This window comes from Pan troglodytes, chromosome 9, assembly GCF_028858775.2.
Source record: "Pan troglodytes isolate AG18354 chromosome 9, NHGRI_mPanTro3-v2.0_pri, whole genome shotgun sequence".
NCBI lineage: Eukaryota > Metazoa > Chordata > Mammalia > Primates > Hominidae > Pan > Pan troglodytes.
The window spans coordinates 37343669-37365610 of NC_072407.2; the positions used below are offsets into that span (position 1 = coordinate 37343669).

Below are 21942 nucleotides of genomic sequence, written 5' to 3' on the forward strand. Positions count from 1 at the left end.
TACCTGACCACAATTACTTTAGGTATGCCTTTTCTATCAAGCATGCATTTATTATGATACTTATAATTCCACATTATAATTTTTTCCATATATGTTTTCCACTAGACAGTGCATTTCTTGAGGGCATAGACTATGTATTTTCATACCTGACCTAACATATAGCCTAGTGTCTGACTTAAGTGTTCTATCACATGAAAGAATAAACTATTCTGTTCTGTAAATTATTTTTCAGATTCGATACATTTCTCAGACTCAAGGTTTGCCAGGAGAACAGTTGTTAAATGTGGGTACTAAATCCACAAGATTTTTTTGCAAAGAAACAGATATGTCTCATTCTGGTTGGAGATTAAAGGTAATTCATTAAAAAATAGAATATTTAGAAGACTAGTTTTCTAAGATGCCTCATATGCATGGATAATACCTTCCATGTCTATTTACATTTTACTATATTTCTTCCTTTTTTTGAATTTTCATTTTTGGCCCTTCTTTATTTTATTTTATTTTTTTCAATTTTTTTAGTTTTTATTTTTTGAGATGGAGTTTCTCTCTCTCGCCCAGGCTGGAGTGCAGTGGCGCCATCTTGGCTCACTGCAACCTCCGCCTCCTGGGTTCAACCAATTCGCCTGCCTCAGCCTCCCAAGTAGCTGGGACTACAGGCTCGCACCACCATGCCCGGCTAATTTTTATATTTTTGGTAGAGGCAGGATTTCGCCATGTTGGCCAGGCTGGTCTTGAACTCCTGACCTCAAGAGAACTGCCCACCTCCGCCTCCCAACGTGCTAGGATTACAGGCGTGATCCACCATGCCTGGCCCCGTCCTTCTCTCTCTCTTTCTCTTTTTTTTTTTTTTTGAGACAAAGTCTTGCTCTCTTGCCCAGGCTGGAGCGCAGTGGTGTAATCTCGGCTCACTGCAACCTCCACCTCCCAGGTTCAAGCGATTCTCCTGCCTTAGCCTCCCAAGTAGCTGGGATTACAGGTGCCTGCCACCATGCCTGGCTAATTTTTGTATTTTTAGTAGAGACAGGGTTTCACCATGTTGGCCAGGCTGGTCTTGAACTCCTGACCTTGTGATCCGCCTGCCTTGGCCTCCCAAAGTGCTGGGATTACAGGTGTGAGCCACTGTGCCCAGCCCCCTTCCTTCTTTAAGAAGAAAGCCCTCTTGGAATAACTTCACTAACTCTCTAATTCAGCAACATAATTATTAATTCATCTTAAATTAAAAAAACTTTTATGTGTATAACTACATTTGTGTTGTGTGTTTATCTTCTCAGTTCTACATTATTACACTTTATAGGACAGGGAATGAATCTAACCACTTACTACATATCCCAAGTGTGCTAGGATCTTTGGAGGAATCAGTAAATCCTCAATAATTAACTTCATAAACAGTTATTATTATTATTGTATTTTTTGAGACAGAGTCTTACTCTGTTGCAAGGCTGGAGTGCAGTGGTGCGATCTTGGCTCACTGCAACCTCCGCCTCCCAGGTTCAAGTGATTCTCCTGCCTCAGCCTCCCAAGTATCTGGGACTACAGGCATGCGCCACCACACGCAGCTGATTTTTGTATTTTTAGTAGAGACGGGGTTTCACCATGTTGACCAGGATGGTCTCGATCTCTTGACCTCGTGATCCACCCGCCTTGGCCTTCCAAAGTGCTGGGATTACAAGTGTGAGCCGCCGTGCCCGGCCTAGTTATTTTCTTTATGGGGTTTGTTACATTTGTAATATTTTTCTTGGCCTAAACCAAGCGCTTCTCATTTTTTTTTGCGTATACTTTAAAAAATACATTTTTGATAGTGTCTCTTTTGAAATTACTATTTGCCTTAGAATATTTAATATATTAGACTAAATGTGCCGGGATTAAAGAAATTTGTAATAATGTATTCTTTTTTCCCTTTGATATATGCAATAAGACATTGGAAGAGCATGAGGCAGAGACAGGAATGAAGTCTAAAGAAGCCAGAAAATACATTTTCAACAGTCTGGATGATATAGCGCATGTGAGTACCATAGCCACATTTGTTCATCTTATATGCTTAGATGGTAGACTTGAATGCCAAGGGGCCCAAAACATGTTACTCAGTTTTTAAATGGCTACAGAGTCCATGCTGTTTTTAAGTTTTTCAAATGAAACTGATTCTATTTTCAACCTTTCAGGAACTAAATTGCATTTGTCGTTATCAAAATTTTAATTTACCTATTCGTTCTTTAGTAAAAAAGTTTTTGCTTTGAAAGGAAAAATCCTAGCCAACAGATTTCCCTATATTTCATTAGAAATGGATATTTGTTTAATTTTTAAAAACTTCTTTTATGCTTTGAATCCTATTTGGTACCTCAACACATTTTGAGGATTTGTTAATATTAATTGTTCTTCTTTGTTTTAAGATAATTGTAGTTCCCTCTCCTCTCCTGTGTTGTGATTTTTGTTTGATTTTTTAACTGTGGAATTTATACTACTCTCTGTGATTTATTTTTACTTGATGGCTTGAAATTTTGATTTCTCAGGTGAACACAGTGATGGATTTGGAAGGAAGTGATCTTTTGGCTGAGAAAGCTGATAGAAGAGAATTTGTTAGTCTGTTGAAGAAAATGTTGCTGATTGATGCAGATTTAAGAATTACTCCAGCTGAGACCCTGAACCATCCTTTTGTTAATATGAAACATCTTCTAGATTTCCCTCATAGCAACCAGTATGTTACTTTAAGATCTTTTAAAGTGGTTCTAAAAAAAAATAAGTCTGTAGAAAATGACTGCATCAGAGAAATTACTTTTCTTCATTAAATACAAGTAACCTGAGTCAAAAGAGGCTAAGCTAACTTGACCAAGTTCACATACACCAGTAAGTGTCAGGGAACTAGAACCCAAGTCTGAATTGCAGTCCAGTGTTCCTTCTCCAAAATGCGATACTAAAAATAAGACTGAGTGGTTTTGTTTTTATTATACATGACTTTCTTACCTTAATAACCAGGCATATATAAAAGGAAATGCTAACAGTTTTCTCTTTCAAGTCACATTTCAGTTTTCCTACACTGTAGGTTCTATCATATTTTGAGTCGTGCAACTTCCATTTTACATTTTTTTTCCCCCACAACTTTTGCTTTCCTTTTTCCTCTTTTTCTCCTGCATTTTGAAGAAAAGGAGGTTTTTCATGGGTCAGTAGATCATAGGTCAGTAGGGAAGAATATATACTAAAATTCCAAAGGCCTTAAATATTACAAATTCTTTGTGTTTTGTTTGTTTGTTTGTTTTGGAGACAGGGTCTTGCTCTGTCAGTTGCCCAGGCTGGAGTGCAGTGGCACAATCTTTGCTCACTACAACCTCCGCCTCACAGGCTCAAGTGCTCCTCCCACCACCTCAGCCTCCTGAGTAGCTGGGACTACAGGCATACGCCACCATGCCTGGCAAATTTTTCGTAGAGATGGGGTTTCACCATGTCACCCAGGTTGGTCTTGAACTTCTGGGCTCAAGTGATCCACCCACCTTGGCCTCCCAAAGTGCTGGGACTACAGGTGTGTGCCACTGCACCTGGCCAAATCTTACAAATTCTTTGAACCTCAGACATATTTTGGGAGATGAAGGGAGTAAATTTAAGTGACTTAAAATAGATTCCTTCAGTATTTAAAAAGACAAAATGAAGAAGGCATAGGAATGAATCCAATATTTATCATTGTGAATTGTTCTTAAAAATTACATTTTTCTATAGCCGAGTTACATTTTCCCCTCAAACACTTAAAATGTCCTAATGTTTTTCATATACGGTCACTTTGAAAGTAACATGATAGCAACTCTTTGGTACTGTTAATTTAGTGGTGTGGAGATCTCGAAATTTCGGAAAAAGTTTTTCGTGTAGGGGATCGTAAAATTATTGCATGCTAACCAAAAAATGCTTACTGTGATTTTACTGTTTTAAGAAAAATATTGCAGAATATATACTTTTACTTGCTCTGAAACTTAATCTTTTCTGGTAAGATTTCCTGTTAGAAATACTATTGGAAATAAGCAGATTAAGTGCAAATTAGGATTTTTTTCTTTTAGGAATAATTTTTTTATTTTGTCAATGTACCTCAATTTAAAACTAAGCTTTTAAAATAATACTGTAATACCTTCACTTTTTCTTTTACAGTGTAAAGTCCTGTTTTCATATTATGGATATTTGTAAGTCCCACCTAAATTCATGTGACACAAATAATCACAACAAAACTTCACTTTTAAGACCAGTTGCTTCAAGCAGTACTGCTACACTGACTGCAAATTTTACTAAAATCGGAACATTAAGAAGTCAGGTAAGAATGTGTAGTAATTAATAACTTAGGGTCTTTTTTTAATGATTGCTCATTTTACTTTTGATATATACAGAAGTTTGGTGTCAGTTGTTAGAATGTACAGTGCTGTGAGGTCTTACTATACCTGTTTTTACCAAATCTCTTAAAATTTCAAGGTAATAATTGGAACATATCTACTCAGATTCACTTTTTTCCATTCCTCTCTTCATTCTCTCAATACCTTTCACCTGCCCTTCTATGCCACAACTCTACCAAAAGTAGAGGTCAGTAGAATCGGTTTTTAAATTTTAATTTCGGCAGCTTGTTTTTGTTCTCATTTTCTGGACACATTTTAATAGTAGAATTATGATCTTAAGAAATGTGTTTGAATTCTATTTATACAGCGTGTGTATTTCATTTAGAAGACTGCTCTTTATAATGTGCTCTGTATAATGTGCTCGTTGTTTCAGGCATTGACCACATCTGCTCATTCAGTTGTGCACCATGGAATACCTCTGCAGGCAGGAACTGCTCAGTTTGGTTGTGGTGATGCTTTTCAGCAGACATTGATTATCTGTCCCCCAGCTATTCAAGGTATTATTTTATTTAAATTTTGCTTTGAATCTAGGCATGCTTTATTTTAAAATAAGTTTAGGAGTCTGTTCATTAAATAATTGTATAATTTTTGCTGCATTTAGTGCTACATTTGAATTTAATTTAAGCTGTTCAGGCCAAGTGTGGTGTTTCACGCCTGTAATCCCAGCACTTTGGGAGGCTGAGATAGGCGGATCACTTGAGGCCAGGAGTTTGAGACCAGCCTGGCCAACATGGTGAAACCTCAGCTTTCCTAAAAATACAAAAAATTAGCTGGGTATGGTGGTGCGTGCCTGTAGTCCCAGCTACTCGGGAGGCTGAAGCTGGGAAATGGAGGTTGAAGCTGGAAAGTGGAGGTTGCAGAGAGCCGAGATTGCGCCACTTCGCTCTAGCCTGGGCGACAGAGTGAGACTCTTTCTCAAAAAAAAAAAAAAAAATTTAAGCTGTTCAATAAGCCTTCAGACCAGTGACACTCATTTCTTGACTGGAACTCCGTTACAGTCATCACTAACAAAATGGGTCATATGATAACTGTATTTCCTGTAGAGTCTAGCATGATAAAATACCTTAATAGGAATGAATGAACTTGGGAAGCTACAGGTTGGCCTATACTGGGTATCACTGTTTTAGACATTTATCTACCAATACTAAACATAAAAGTGACTGAGAGCTCAGTTATTTAAAATTTTGGTCAAAAGAGTTTTGTCCCAAAATATTATAGTCTTTATTGATAGCTTAGGTAATAAATAATGGATTGATTTCAATTACATTAATGTCCCTTCATTAAATAAAAATAGCCAATTAAATCCTCAAGCGGAATGGGTGACAGAATACCTTTGAAGAAGCTATACATTCTTTTTTTTTTTTTTGAGACAGAGTTTCGCTCTTGTTGCCCAGGCAGGAGTGCAATGGCACGATCTCGGCTCACTGCAACCTGCAACCTCCGCCTCCTGGGTTCAAGCAATTCTGCCTTAGCCTCCCGAGTAGCTGGGAAGCTGGGATTACAGGCATGCGCCACCACGCCTGGCTAATTTTGTATTTTTAGTAGAGACGGGGTTTTTCCATGTTGGTCTTGAACTCCTGACCTCAGGTGATCCACCTGCCTCGGCCTCCCAAAGTGCTGGGATTACAGACGTGAGCCACCGTACCTGGCTGGCTATACATTCTTAAACTAGGAAATCTCTTAGTGGTTTCTAGAGAATCATAGCAGCAAACCTCACTACTGGAATAACTGGACTAAAACCCTACTTCCTAAGTCCTTTCCTGGGATTTTGTCCTTGCTAAGCTTTAACATCTAGTTAATGCAAGAGGTCAATTACAGATGGGGCCCTAAACCAACATGTCCAACTTAGTGGTGATACTGTAAAGAGTAAATGAAAACAGTTGGTGCTGAGTCAGGATACCTGGAATCTAATTCTGTTTCTCCTGTTTGCTGTATCATTTTAGACTAGCCTGTTTACTTATTTCAGCCTTAGTAGAAGGAAGTAGCCTGAATAGATAATATATTGGCCATTTCTAACTCTAATATATTTTGATTCTGAAGGATTATTTGATTTTGTGTGTGTGTGTGTGTGTGTGTGTGTGTGTGTGTGTGTCTTTTTTTGAGATAGTGTCTTGCTCTGTTGCCCAGGCTAGAGTGTGGTAGCACGATCTTGGCTCACTGCACCTCCACCTCCTGAGTTCAGGTGATTCTCATGCCTCAGCCTCCCAAGTAGCTAGGGTTACAGGTATGCACCACCACGCCTGGCTAATTTTTGTATTTTTAGTATGTACAGGGTTTCACCATGTTGGCCAGGCTGGTCTCGAACTCCTGACCTCAAGTGATCTGCCTGCCTCAGCCTCTCATAGTGCTAGGATTACAGTCATTAGCCGCTGCGCCCAGCCTCTGATTTTTTAATTTTAAGCATTCAAGCAACTCTAAAACTTTTTTTATTTTAATATTTACCTCAGTACCAAATAAAGTACCAAGAATATGTTTGTTGACTTGATTTGCTGGTAATAAGAGATGTGAAAACAGGTCAGATCTTTAGTTACTGTTGTTCTATCGGGGTAGCTTTATTTTCATTGTTTTTATATATTGGATTTTCAAGTAATGTATCATTGGGAGAAGGATTTATATCATAGAAAGTATAATAAAAGGGCAACTTAGATGGTTGATTCTGAAGGTGAAATTGTGGCCCAGTGGCCACAGTGGTGGTCTGTGAGTATCTGTAACAGTGACATTTTTATTACTTTCTGGTAATAAAAATGCCCACATCATTGTAGTGTTAGGAATAATAGATGCTAACAATATAATGCTGTTGTGTTTTTCAGTTTTTTCCCCCAAGTGTTTATTATAGGAATTTCAAACATATAGAAAAATTGAAAGAATAATATGTTTTCTACCCTAAATTCAACAGGTGTTACTATTTTACCATATTTGCGTGATCAATCTACCTACCTACCTACAGTGCACATACATGTACTATTTGAAATTAAATGGTAGATTTTATGACACTACTTCGAAATACTTCAGCATGCAAGATTGCTGTTTAAAATTTTTTTAAATCAGTTATCACTTGTGTTATCTTGACAAATGCATTTTCACTTAAATTTATAATCTGTACTAACAAGTAGGTTATTTGGTTCTAGTAATCTCTCCCATGTACCAAAATCAGTTTGAGGGTCACCACTTATACTGTGGTATATTTCACAAAGATTTGGAATAGCAGGTTTTTTTTCAGAGCCTAGCTTCTTTGGCAAAAACTTAAAGAGACTTTGGAGACACATTTCTAAACAGCATTGAGCATAATTCTTAAAACATTTCAATGAGGTTAGAAAAATCTTTTATCTTTTTATATGGCTTATAATTGATGAAAAGTTAGAAACCTTTCTGTACATAAAGTAACAACTATATCAGTGGTTTATAATATGGGATAATCGAAGGAAAATAATTACTGTCACAGACTCATTAACCCACTAAATGTCATGAACAGCACTTTTGAATTAGAATTACTAGTGAGAAGAAGCACAATATGTTTTAGCTTTTATAACAGGTGCAGTTGCAGCAACAGGCCAGGCAGGCTCTGCAAGTATGTTGTTTCTCTTCTTAGTAGAGTGTCTGCCTTAGAAATGAAAGCACTCCCTCTACAGTCTTAGTATCTAACGGGTAGATGTTATATAGAAATTGTAATGTAGAAAATTTCAGCGTTGGGCTTCTTGCCCCTCCCCTTCATTTACCCGTTCTCTTCAGAATGTGTCAATCCATTTACAAGAAACATTTTAAAATAATTATTGGGCAGCTATTTGAGATAGTAATTATGGTACCATTGTGGTTTGTATTTTAAAATAAACTTTATCCCTTTGACTTAAAAATTTTACTTTGGAGCTATCATGTTTAATGCATTTAATATATTTTAGATATTATAATATGTAGGTATAGGTATATAAATACTATATCCATAAGACTGTGCTTATTTTAAAAAGTCAGTTTATTTTTAAAAATCAGCTAAGCTTTTATTTAACATCTGAGTGTTTTATATATTAAACAAGCTTTTAAAATTATTTAGTGACCTGAAAAGTTAGGTATTCATCCCCTCTAGATGACAACTACTATATTAGAGTAAAATATATTCCAGCAAAATTCTCTTCTGTTATACTAAAATAATATTCATAAGCTTTTTATGCCTTGTCTTCCAAGTATTAAAGCAAATATAATCAAAGATAAAGTTTCAGCTAACCTAATAACTAATTATACAAAAATTAAGATCTTATCCCACTGTTGAATCTGATCAAAAATTAGATCTCCTGTGGAGAAGGGTATATAGGAGAATTCTTCTCATCTTAAGGCATTGCTTGTGGAGAGAATTTACAGACAATGAGATTTTTGTTCAGATTTGGAAATTTGCTCTCTCTCTTCATCCTTGTCAAAGTGAAGAGATTTTTTTTTTTCTTGAAGAGATTGTCTATATATTGCAATATATCTACACTGCCTGGGTGTGCTTATATTCCATGTCTTGGAGAATTGGATGATCAAGACAGGCTTTTTAGCAGGAGTAAGAAGATTTTTATTAAACTTGACTCATACCTGGCTCTTTAGGTGGAGCACAGAGAGTAGAATACCCTGGTATGGTAGTAAGGTAACAGTCTCAGTGAAGAAAATAAACAAGCTGAAATGGACATTCTCTTTAGGATTAACACTTACATCTGTGAAATAGAAAATTTGAGGTTGTTTTACAATAGAGAAAGAAAACAATTGTAGTATTTTTCTCTTATGCCTGAAGAGAAACACTCAACATCACATTTATCCCCGAATTGATTATATTATATTTAAATAATTTGCAAGCCCATGTTGAAAGTAACTGCTGCAATAAACTGGAATTATGAAGTGCTGAAATGATTTTCATTAATGTACTTTCTGATCTTCGGGGATGTCCCTAAAATCTTGTCAAAACTTTAAGTTGGAATGTGATACTACTTTGCTCTCTCAGAGTTCAATATTATAAGACTTAATATTTGCAAGGTGCTTTGCAGTGAATCAAACAGCTATATTAACATTATAGTAACATTAACAGGATTAACATGTCTGGTAATCCTGCTTTCTAATTTTCCTAGTGGGCAAGCAAAATGGTAGCATGTTTGTTCTGGAGTTCCAGCTCTCTGCTAAGAATACTAGTCAATTAAGCCACATTGCGGAAACCTTAGTTTTATCATCAAATTGGTAAATAGGTTAGTTTTGCCTTTCCCTTGGAGGTTGAAATGAGTGTGCCATCCCGGAATTTTCATCCATTATGTGAACGATTATGTCCATTAAATTATGAAGTTATGATGTATTTCTGTTTTGGTGACAGGAGCATAAGATTCTATCACAGTTTTAAAGAAGAAGATAACTAAGCATAGCTAAAAGTTTGTATGAAAAGAAGAACCTTCACCTGCTAGGTTGTCAGCATACTAAGCCAGATTCTTCTTTCCATGTTCTTTATCATGGTGACTGAACTATTTAAAAAGGAAAATAAAGCTTCAATAGCAAACTTCGGAGATGAGAAGTTTCAAGAAAATTAAATCGTTCAACTTTGTAGTATGCATTTTGAAACAGAAAGGGAAGCTTTATGATAATTTTTGGAATGATGTGTATCACAAAGTAGACAAGAAGTACCTCATTTTGCTACTAGATTGCTCTGTTAGTGTTATGAAAATTTTATGCAGAGAATGGTATCATAACTCCACAATCAAGGCTGGGTGTGGTGGCTCATGCCTGTGATACCAGAAATTTGGGAGGCCGAGGTAGGAGGATCTCTTGAGCCCAGGAGTGCAAGACCAGCCTGGGCAACATAGACCGTGTCTCTACCAAAAATTAAAGAGATTAGCTGGGCATGGTATATGCCTGTGGTCCCAGCTGCTCAAGAGGTTGAGGTGGGAGGATCCACTTGAGTCCAGGAGGTTGAGGCCACAGTATGGATCATGCCACTGTGCTCCAGTCTGGGCAACAGAGCGAGGCCCTGTCTCAAAAAAAAAAAAAAAAAAAAAAAAAAATCTGTCAGAATCTAAGCAATTCTTGACATTTAAAATAATTGTATAAGTTAAATAAGAGGAAGATTTTTTCTTTTATTTGATAACTATTCTGTTTCACAGGTATTCCTGCAACACATGGTAAACCCACCAGTTATTCAATAAGGGTAGATAATACAGTTCCACTTGTAACTCAGGCCCCAGCTGTGCAGCCACTACAGATCCGACCAGGAGTTCTTTCTCAGGTTGGTAATAATTCATTCTTTGCCATATATCAGCTTGTGCTTTTGGGAAATAATGAAAATGACCTGGATAGGGATTTAATCCATTTTGTAGGTTATGGACTTTAATGTTTATAATTGTTAGCTGTTACTTTTAGATAGTTTTGAGTTTAAGATATGGTAAAGTTCAATTACTTATAACTTGTTATTTTCTATTGTTTTGCTTTGCTGCAAGCAGACGTGGTCTGGTAGAACACAGCAGATGCTGGTGCCTGCCTGGCAACAGGTGACACCCCTGGCTCCTGCTACTACTACACTAACTTCTGAGAGTGTGGCTGGTTCACACAGGCTTGGAGACTGGGGGTAAGCTGAAAACAAAAGTACTTTGTGAATAGTTTGCAGACTAGATCTTGATTAAAGAAAGATCTTGATTAAAAACATTGTTCTGAACTTCTCCCTAGGAAGATGATTTCATGCAGCAATCATTATAACTCAGTGATGCCGCAGCCTCTTCTGACCAATCAGATAACTTTATCTGCCCCTCAGCCAGTTAGTGTGGGGATTGCACATGTTGTCTGGCCTCAGCCTGCCACTACCAAGAAAAATAAACAGTGCCAGAACAGGTTGGTATTGGTGCTTTAGCTTTCCTCTGCGTTTTGAGAATCTTTAAAATGAATTTTGCATGTACTCTAAAGGGTCACTCTGTTGTATTCAAAATGACCTCTTTTATAGCTTTGTTACAAACACTAAGCCAGCTCCCTTCTCAATTTCTCAGAGGTATTTTGGTAAAACTAATGGAATGGGAGCCAGGAAGAGAGGAAATAAATGCTTTCAGTTGGTAAGATTGTCTTTATTGCCCTTTTGATTTATTATCTACCTGTAATGTAGCAATTGTGGACATTCAGATAGCACATTTACCAAAAAGCGACTATTTAAATGTATGTAAATGCAGTCTACATGGATATTTCTAGAGCTATTTTATATTTCACAAAAACTCAAGATCTGTTAGTGTGTTATATTCATGAACTCGAACAAGTGAAGGTTCTCATTTTTTGGTTTAACAAGATACCTTAGACAATTGATTATACATATTTTGATTATAGAAATTATAAATTATTCCTTTGGTTGCAGGAGTAATTCATTACAGAATACCAATATCCCACATTCAGCATTTATTTCTCCAAAGATAATTAATGGGAAAGATGTCGAGGAAGTAAGTTGTATAGAAACACAGGACAATCAGAACTCAGAAGGAGAGGCAAGAAATTGCTGTGAAACATCTATCAGACAGGACTCTGATTCATCAGTTTCAGACAAACAGCGGCAAACCATCATTATTGCGGACTCCCCGAGTCCTGCAGTGAGTGTCATCACTATCAGCAGTGACACTGATGAGGAAGAGACTTCCCAGAGACATTCACTCAGAGAGTAAGTGCCAAACGCTGCATCCTCAAAGGATATAGATGGCATCCTTTGGTGTGCCGAAAAACAACTTTGTGTGACTTATTTCTTGTTTGTCAATGTACTCTGGAGTAAAACCTTTAAATTAGATAACCCAGTTCTAGACAGGGAACTTTCTAAATAGCATTTAGCACGATTATTATAGCATTTTCCCTGTATCTGTAAGCTTTAACTTTTTGTCCATGTAGGTCATTCTTAACAGTTTCATATCCTTAATTAAAGAATATAAATTTTGGCTATTTGGAGAGTATCTTCTTGTATTTGACTCATGTTTTCCCCTTTTCTCTTCCACTAGATGTAAAGGTAGTCTAGATTGTGAAGCTTGCCAGAGCACTTTGAATATTGATCGGATGTGTTCATTAAGTAGTCCTGATAGTACTCTGAGTACCAGCTCCTCAGGGCAGTCCAGCCCATCCCCCTGCAAGAGACCGAATAGGTAAAAGAATCTCAATAGTAGTGTGTAATAAATAGTAAGTCGACTAAAAAGCCTACGATTTCTTTCTGTTGTTTAATAAGTACCTGCCAGTTTACCACAGTGACTTGTATCTTGAACACAATTTTTGAACTAGATCAGTTTTTATAAACACAGGTTTGTTTGTTTGTTTGTTTTTGAGACAGGGTCTTGCTTTGTTGCCCAGGCTGGAATGCAGTGGCATGATCTCGGCTCACAGCAACCTCTGCCTCCCAGGCTCAAGCAATCCTCTTGCCTTAGCCTCTTGAGTAGCTGGGACCACAGGTGCGCACAGCGATGCCCGGCTAATTTTTAAGTTTTTTTGTAGAGATGGGATCTTGCCCTGTTGCACAGGCTGGTCTTGAACTCCTGGGCTCAACCAGTGCTCCCACCTTGGCCTCCCAAAGTGCTGGGATTACAGGCGTGAGCCACCATACCTAACTAAATAATCTTTTTTTGCTGGAGGAGATGAAGTGTGGCTCTGTCACCTAGGCTGGAGTGCAATGGTGTGATCTTGGCTCACCGCAGCCTCCGCCTCCCCAGGTTCAAGTGAGTCTCCTGCCTCAGCCTCCCATGTAGCTGGGACTACAGGAACCTGCCACCACACCTGGCTAATTTTTTGTATTTTTAGTAGAGATGGGGTTTCACCAGGACATGCTGGTCTTGAACTCCTTACCTCAGGTGATCTGCCTGCCTCAGCCTCCCAAAATGCTAGGATTACAGGCGTGAGCCACCACATCCAGCCAAATAATCTATTTTTGAAAGGATAAAAAAGCCACATTCTTAATTTCAGTCCCACAGACTACTATTGTAACTTAAATTTGGAATAAAAACATATACTTTAGCAAAATTAAAAAGGAATGTTTTGCATAATGAAGTACTCACTGGCCCACTGTCTACAGGACATCCACTATGATTTTTTTCTCCCATTGGTGACTGATTTGCATGGTTTTATCCATATTAACCTGGCTTACCCATCCTTTGGCCAGCGACATGTACCACTGCTAAGATAGTAAGCTTGTCCTAAGCAGAATGATTTACTAATGCATTGAGAGATAAGCCACAGTCTAGGCACAGTGGCCAACACTTGTAATCCCAGCACTTTGGGAGGCCAAGGCAGGAGGATCACTTGAGGCCAAGAGTTCGAGACTAGCCTGGACAACATAGTGAGACCCCACCTCTACCAAAAATTAAAAAAAAAAAAGCAGGGTGTGGTGGCGCATGCCTTAGTGCTAGCTACTCAGGAGGCTGAGGCAGGAGGATTATTTGAGCCCTGTAATTTGAGGCTGCAGTGAGCTATGATCACACCACTGCACTATAGCCTGGGCAACAGAGTAGGACCCTATCTCTTAGAAAGGAAGGAAGGTGGGGAAGGAAAGAAAGAAAGAAAGTCTTATTTTAGTGGCAGTAAACATTTGAAAAATTTTAAGTTTTAGTTTTACACATCTTTTTCCTTAGGAAATATGATATTGCATACTTATAGCCAAAGCTCTATGGAAAATATAAGGAAATTTTAATGTATCTTCTTAAAAGTTGCTTTTAATATGGTTTGAAAATTGATAATGTACATAACTATACATTCACATGTAAAATATATATAAACAAATATACGTATAAGATATATAAATAAAAATATGTATAAAAAGAGATGCTTCAAATTCGTAAGTAAGTATGGAATGAGTGGTTGAAACAGACAATAAATGCTGTAGAAATCCCAAGGAGAGAGAGATTGTCAGGGCCCAAGAGTGTCAGGAAGAGATGAGAAATATGGGGCTCTGTCTAGGCCTTCAGAGGTGTGGGGATACGTTTCAGATACCTGGTTAGGTACAAGGACCCAAATTACCAGCAGAGGCACATATCCTGATGTTAGAATTTAATTTGAAATATCCAAGTCACATGCATATATGTTTGTATATTTCATTTAAATTATCCAGAGCAGTGCCTCTTTTGTTATGTCTTGATGAAATTATCTGGAATTTATAAAGAGGAATTTTACGAGCTGCTACTAAGGATCAAATGGGAAGGGAAAGAAGAAAAAAAAAATGCCAAAATGATGTTCCTGAAATGGAACAGAATTAGGTTTAGCAGTTGGAACAGAGAATTAATTTAAGGGTCTAGAAATTTTATGAAAAAGTGCTATTGGACAAGGAAAAAGGTGTAATTATATATAAAATAACTGAATAATGTTCTCATCAGTTCACTGGAGCCTGAATATTACTTAACATTAGATTTAATGTTGGAAAAAAATATCACTCATAAAAAATGCTTTCTTTTTGTAGTATGTCAGATGAAGAGCAAGAAAGTAGTTGTGATACGGTGGATGGCTCTCCGACATCTGACTCTTCCGGGCATGACAGTCCATTTGCAGAGAGCACTTTTGTGGAGGACACTCATGAAAACACAGAATTGGTATCCTCTGCTGACACAGAAACCAAGCCAGCTGTCTGTTCTGTTGTGGTGCCACCAGTGGAACTAGAAAATGGCTTAAATGCCGATGAGCGTATGGCAAACACAGGTAAGTTGAGTCCTCCCATTTCTCTGGTTGTCCTTTAAATACGGTCTTAATTTAGGAAAATCTGAGAATGCAGTTGCCAAAGTCATCTCTGAATTTTGACTTGACCCTGCCTTATGTATTGTACAGAGGAAATCTTCTAGTATTATCCAGTGCTTGGAAACCATGACCTCTCCTTTGATTTTATTTAATTTTAAGGCTCTCAAATCACTATTGTGTAAAATATCTAAAGACTTTGCTAATTTTTTATTTGAAAAGGAAAAAGCATAAACTCTTTAATATTTTATTCGTCGCCAGATTCTATATGCCAGCCATTAATAAAAGGACGATCTGCCCCTGGAAGATTAAACCAGCCTTCTGCAGTGGGTACTCGTCAGCAAAAATTGACATCAGCATTCCAGCAGCAGCATTTGAACTTCAGTCAGGTATGTTCATTTGTGGATATGTAGGAGTCTGTGGGATTCAAATTTAGCAGTTGTTTTTCACGTGGAGGAGAAAGCTTCTGAAACTGTATGTAGTGTTAATGAATTTTTCCCTTCTCATTATCCCAAGTGGCTAAAGAGTAACTGGCTTAATAATAGGATAATTAAGCAAATTATCCATAGAACTTGTAGCCTTTTTCAGAAAGATTAAGTCCTTAGGTTCTCTTACATAATATTAACAGAGTGTGTCTGTTATCTCAGAACATCATTAACCTTCCTGAATACTTTCCATCTTATTCAACATTATATTTGGCAGTTGTGTTTCAGTTGGGAAAAGAAAAGATCACAGATACTGGAGTTGGACGGGGATTCAAATCTTGGTTTTGCCATGTACTATATATATATATTACCTTGGCCAGGTCTTTTCAACAAATCTGATTTGGAGCACAGTTAATGGGAATCGTAATTATATCATGGGTTGTTTTAGAAGTAAATAACATTGTGTATGTAAATGTTAGCTTTACATATAAGAAGTGCTCCACAAATGGTAGCTGTTAGTAGTGATGGGGATAGTAATAGGTAGTACTAGCAGCAGTAATAGCGGTGTTTATATTATAATAATATGTAGTAATAAATACTAAAATGTTAATACTAATATATATGGAATTGATATTTTTCTCTCCTCTAGTTATTCTTAGTATAAGTTAGTTCTGAGAGATCCACTATGAGTTATCAATCACAGAGGGTATATTGTAATTTCCCTTTCTTTCTTTCCTTTTATCTTTTAAGATATGTTATTCAGTCATTTTTTTTTTTTCTTTGTGGATAGGTTCAGCACTTTGGATCTGGGCATCAAGAGTGGAATGGAAACTTTGGGCACAGAAGACAGCAAGCTTATATTCCTACTAGTGTTACCAGTAATCCATTCACTCTTTCTCATGGAAGTCCCAATCACACAGCAGTGCATGCCCACCTGGCTGGAAATACACACCTCGGAGGACAGCCTACTCTACTTCCATACCCATCATCAGCCACCCTCAGTAGTGCTGCACCAGTGGCCCACCTGTTAGCCTCTCCGTGTACCTCAAGACCTATGTTACAGCATCCAACTTATAATATCTCCCATCCCAGTGGCATAGTTCACCAAGTCCCAGTGGGCTTAAATCCCCGTCTGTTACCGTCCCCAACCATTCATCAGACTCAGTACAAACCAATCTTCCCACCACATTCTTACATTGCAGCATCACCTGCATATACTGGATTTCCACTGAGTCCAACAAAACTCAGCCAGTATCCATATATGTGAAAAACAGTATATTGGGGAAGCTCAATGATACAAACATTTGATTAAAAATAAAAACATGGTATTTAATAAATATTAGCCATGGCACAAGAAAATTATTTTTGAATCATGTAGACTTGGGTGCAATTTAAACAACTTTGAGCTTTAAAAACTCACTTTTGATGTGTTTTGCACATTTGGTATAACTTGTCTTTGGTCATGTTATCTTCTTATGTAGTAACTCTAGACAGGTGACTTATGGGAGCAGAAGTCCAGTTTTGCTCCTGCTATTTTTTATAAATTGCCTTCTAACTAGTGCAAGACACGTCTACATTTGGGAAGCCATTCTGTGTACAGACTTAGAGCAACAGATGCACATATGTCAGAATTACAGCATACAAGTGAATTGTATTATCCGTGTCTTAGTGTATAAATGTTGGGTCACTTACCTAAGAAATTGAGCTATTGTTCTTTACATTTGCATGTGTCTTTTGCATGGGCAAAATGTTGCCTAGACTTTGCTCTTAAATGTTGTTCTAATAATCTCAGCTGCATTGTAAACCGTTCCTACACATAGTGCCTTAAATATTTGAGGTTGTTAATGTTATTACCTATATATAAATGTTGAGGACTGCAGCACTTAAAATTCAGACCTACTATTTAGTTTCCTTTTGATAGCGTAATGTTCATTTTTGGTTTTGTGTGGTATGATTTCAGATAGTAGCTGTTTTTTTCCTTATTAAGAGGGCAGCATGTTTGCTATAGCTGAATTCTGCTGTCTGGTTTTTCAGAATGATCTAGCTTCAAGAAAAGCAAGCAGTTAGTAGTGCTTAAGAAAAATTGATTCAGTATCTAATGGATAGTTGATAACTGTCACAGCACAGCATTTTATATACTGTTAAGTGAAACTGCAATACAATCTAAGTTTATTTTGAGAGTGTTTGCTGTATAATTGGACTTAATAAAATGTTTAGAGGTACAGTAGGCATGACTTTGGGTAGATAATAAAATGCAAAATGCTCATTGATTCATGATGTGGTTTTATCTTAGCTTGGGCAAACCATGCAGTATTTAATAAATAGTAGCAGAACTTTTACTATTGAAGCTTGAAAAGATGTGAGTTCTTTGTGTGCAATTTTTGATTTATGCATGTGAGAGGGTTTTTTTTTTTTTAAGTATTTTTACATTGCAGTACTTGTTTTGCTTGTTGGTGATGTTTGCTTATTTAATACATTCCGTCAGGGACAGAAATTACATGCTTTTTTTTCTTTCTAGGAAGTGTGTTGAGTTCCCCCCTTCCCCGACATTTTTTTCTTTTTTGGGTGGTGGTGATGGTAGTGGTTATGTCTGTTTAAATGAAGTTGCTTTTACAGCACCAAAGACTTAATCATCCATTTCCTATATAAAGGTAGCTACTTTTTGCATAGACCTCAAGTATATTGTAGTGTAAAGGTGGAATTTAAGGAAAGGTATTAAATTGAGGCTGTGTTTTAGCTTACAGGCAAGTAATAAATTGTATCATTTATCTTGAATGTATCATAGATAAGCTGCTATATAACGATTGCCACTTCAGATAGCTGTGAAATTAGGTGATTAACTAGTTGTTATTTAGCCTTCTAATTTCTGTATAAGTCTAATTACATGAATAGAAATTGGGGTTTTGATTTTTTACTTTGCTTTTCTGTTTGGAGTGTCATTGTAACTACTGTATTGTAAATGGTGGAAAATAATTACATTTGTTACTTTGGGGTGTGTTATTTGCATCAGTATTTTATCTCTATTAATGTTTGTGCTCATCACTGCATATTAAAACTTGGATGTATCAGTGTAACTTAATTTTTTATTTTCATACTGGCATTGTAGACACTTGAGAAAGCTGTATCTTGCAGGCTTGACTTAACTTTTTTCCTTAAAAATCTGGAATATAATACAGCATTTACTGGAATAAACAGTACAAAGCATTTGAGTGTAAAACTCTAGATGTTTTGGATTTACAGCGTTTCTTTGATAAATGAATTGTATACCACTAGTACAGCTCTAGTACAGCGTTCACAATAAGCTAATAATGGATAAGTTTTCTTCACTCCATTAACACAAGCAGTGTTTTATTTAATAATCATCAATGAAATAAATGTGCCTGAAATTGATTTTAAAAATTACAGTATTAGATCATAAAGTAAAAACCAGCAGTACATTTTTAGTCACACTGAAAATGAAGGACTTAATTTTCCCCACAAGTTTCAGTGTTTTTAGTAATTAATTCTATGCATTTTATACAAATAGAAATATATATATATATAAAATTAAATGTTTAAAAAGGAGTAGCCTAAGATTAATTTAAAAGATTATTTACAGATGACACATTTATGGGGTCACTATTTAAGTAAATTTGCTGCCCTCCACCGCCTTCTAATTTTATTTATATGTTCCAGCAGATTATTAGGATCTGCTTACTTCTTAGGAAAGAATCAATGCTGGCAACACATTGTTTCAGAAACACCAAGTGCAAAGGATTGATTGTATCACAACAGGTACAAAACTGACAGAGTTTTCTTTTTGTTTAGGGCCATGTTTACTACCCTGAAATGTTGTATTTTTTGTCTTTAATTTCCAAGACTTAAAGCAGTCTTGTTAAATTGACATAAATGGTAAACTTCAACATTTTCATAATACAGTATTAATGTTTGATAAAGGTATATCCCAGTTAACTACACTGCTCTTTAATTGCAATCATGGGCATTTTAATGTATTTTAAAATAAATTTCAAAATTCTGCTAAATTCTTAATTTAGCATATTGACAAAGTAATCTGGATTTATACCTTTTAAAAACCATTTTGACCAGTTTTCTTCGGTTTTAATGCTTTCTTAAATAAAACACTGCATGATTTCCAAGTTGCATATTTGCATACTATTTTAATTTGCAAAATGTTTTTTAAATCAAATATCCTGATATTTAGTTGTTTTTTTTTTCCTCCAGGGTGTTTAATTAAATATGTTACTATATTAGCAAAACATTTTCATTTTTAAAATCTGCTAATTTTAAACTTGGACTGTGTTAAGTAAAAGTTAAATCATACACTGCAAGGTGTAGGAAGATTTGTTTTAATGAATCCAGTGATACAGATTTGATTACTAAGTTTGAACTGTTAATTGTTTAACAATTTTAGACTTGTGGCTTTCTTTCTTTGGTTTATTTGTTTTTGCTTTTACTCCTATGCTACACTAGTTTGCCATGTAGCAATTGCACTGTGCAATATTACAATAAGGACTGGGAAAATTTTATGGATGTAATGTCTATTACGGTTTGCGATAGTATTTCTCTCTAGTTCTCAGTGATTTAAATGTGACCAAGCCTTCTGTACTTTGTCACAAAAAGCGGGTTTTCCAGGTGACTATTTTGGTGAGTGTCAAAATAAGAATTTATGGTGTATTACTGTCGATTCACTTTGAATTAAAATATATATATTGCAGCAAACAGCTCGTTTACTTTTTTTCCACCCCAATACTCCTTACGGGGTAGGGAAGGGAGAGGTTAACAATATTGAGTATCTATTAATAACTTACATCATCTTATTTAACTCTCAAAGCCACCTTGTGAGATAGGTATTATTATCTTTGTTACACAAATGAGGGCATAGCTGCAGAATGTTTAGGGAACTTGCACAAAGTCACATTGTCAATGAGTTGGAATCTGAGATACACACCAGGATATCAAACCATAACTAATCTACTTTCTATCAGTTCTTTTAAAACCGAAGTCTGAGGCTGTGTGCCCGGTCTACCTGCAACCATAAGATGACCCTGTCCCATTTTCCTTCAATATTAAGTTTCCGCAAATATTTTTTGAGAGAAATAATTTCTGTTCAATATGTGTGGATGAATAGGGAATTCACATGTATCTTTAATACTTAAAACATATGACTTCGAAAGAATGTGATTGTAGTAGGCCAACTTACGTCCTAAAATACCAACACCTCATAATTCAAGGATCTAACTTTCAAGGTACCTCAGTTGGAAAGTTTCTAGGGGAGCACTCTCCCAGAACACATTAGTGAGAATATGTATTTTCAATTTCTGCCTTCCCCTATCAATGTTTAATTGAAGTATAACATATATGCATTCTTTGGCATCTGGCTATTTTTTGTTAAACATTTAATTTATAAGATACATGTTGTGTGTAGTTCATTTATACTCATTGCTGTATAGTAATCCTTTGTGTGTATACAGAACTATTTTGTTGATGGACATTTGACATCTGAATAGTTTCTACCTCCTGGCTATTATGAATAGGGCTGCCATGAATGTTTTGTCCATATCTCTTGGTGAACATATGCATGCATTTCCTTTGGGTATATATGTAGACGTGCATTACTAGGACATAGGGTGTATACAGATACTGCCAAACACTATTCCAAAGTAGTTAATTTACACTTATTAGCAATGTATGAGAGTTCTAGTTGCTTTATGTCCTCACTAACACATTATTATTTTTTGTTTCCTTTGTTTTAGTCATTCTTTTGAGGGTGAGTTGTTCAAAATAACATGAACGTTTTCATTTAGGTCAAAGCACTGATCCTACATAGAGATGAAATTCAGATTTGGCAATTTACTTGAAAGTAAATTAGCCTCTTGAAAAAAATACTAAGAAGCATTCAGCTATTTAAATAGATCTGGGAATATAAATTTTTTTTCTCTGAAACAGGGTAATAGGATGAAAAAAGGGCTTTGAGCAACACATTTAAACCATTCAGCCAGTAACTACCCAGCACAGTGCCTGGCATATAGTGGGTACATCATGAGTCATTTAAAAAATCTTTAGTAGTTTCAAGCACTATACACGGGGCATGTACCAATGGACAAAACAGAGGTCCTTTTGTTCTTATGGATTTAACCTTTTTCCAGGGGAGAAGACTAAAGTAAGATTCAGGTAGTGTAAGTAAAGAAGACGGTACGGGGATAGGGTGACTGGAGAGGTCATGTCAGGGAATGCCTCAGTGAGGTGACACTTGAGCTGTGACAAGGAGAATGCTGGTCAGGCATGCAAAGAAAGAATATCTGGTAGACGGAGCAGCAAGTTAAGCTTTTAATATGAGCAAAATAGGAAGTGGCCATTATGGCCAGAGCATAGTGTTTGAGTGGGTGGCAAGAGATAGAAAATGCAACTGTAAGAGTGGGCATGCAGGCTTTTTGCCAAAGATTGGAGTGTAGATTTAATTCCATATATTGTAGGAGGCCATGGGATGATTT

General features: G+C 36.4%; 1 protein-coding gene across 10 annotated transcripts in view; it reads left to right on the top strand.

Moving 5' to 3' along the window:
• Positions 1-20170, top strand: part of HIPK3 (homeodomain interacting protein kinase 3) — a 99436-nt gene extending 79266 nt beyond the window's left edge. For 2 of the 10 annotated variants that reach the window (XM_001144457.7, XM_009460195.5), the window contains exons 4-17: positions 233-352; positions 1916-2002; positions 2508-2692; positions 4126-4285; positions 4735-4858; positions 10469-10590; positions 10805-10929; positions 11028-11189; positions 11342-11404; positions 11698-11994; positions 12323-12463; positions 14758-14993; positions 15288-15415; positions 16242-20170. In XM_001144457.7, the coding sequence (XP_001144457.3) occupies positions 233-352; positions 1916-2002; positions 2508-2692; positions 4126-4285; positions 4735-4858; positions 10469-10590; positions 10805-10929; positions 11028-11189; positions 11342-11404; positions 11698-11994; positions 12323-12463; positions 14758-14993; positions 15288-15415; positions 16242-16718 (2427 nt within the window). In that variant the 3' untranslated portion in view covers positions 16719-20170. The remainder of the gene's footprint in view (positions 1-232; positions 353-1915; positions 2003-2507; positions 2693-4125; positions 4286-4734; positions 4859-10468; positions 10591-10804; positions 10930-11027; positions 11190-11341; positions 11405-11697; positions 11995-12322; positions 12464-14757; positions 14994-15287; positions 15416-16241) is intronic. The other 8 variants (XM_001144535.7, XM_003313024.6, XM_016920646.4 and 5 more) reach the window with 5 other exon arrangements.
• The last annotated feature ends 1772 nt before the right edge of the window (positions 20171-21942 follow it).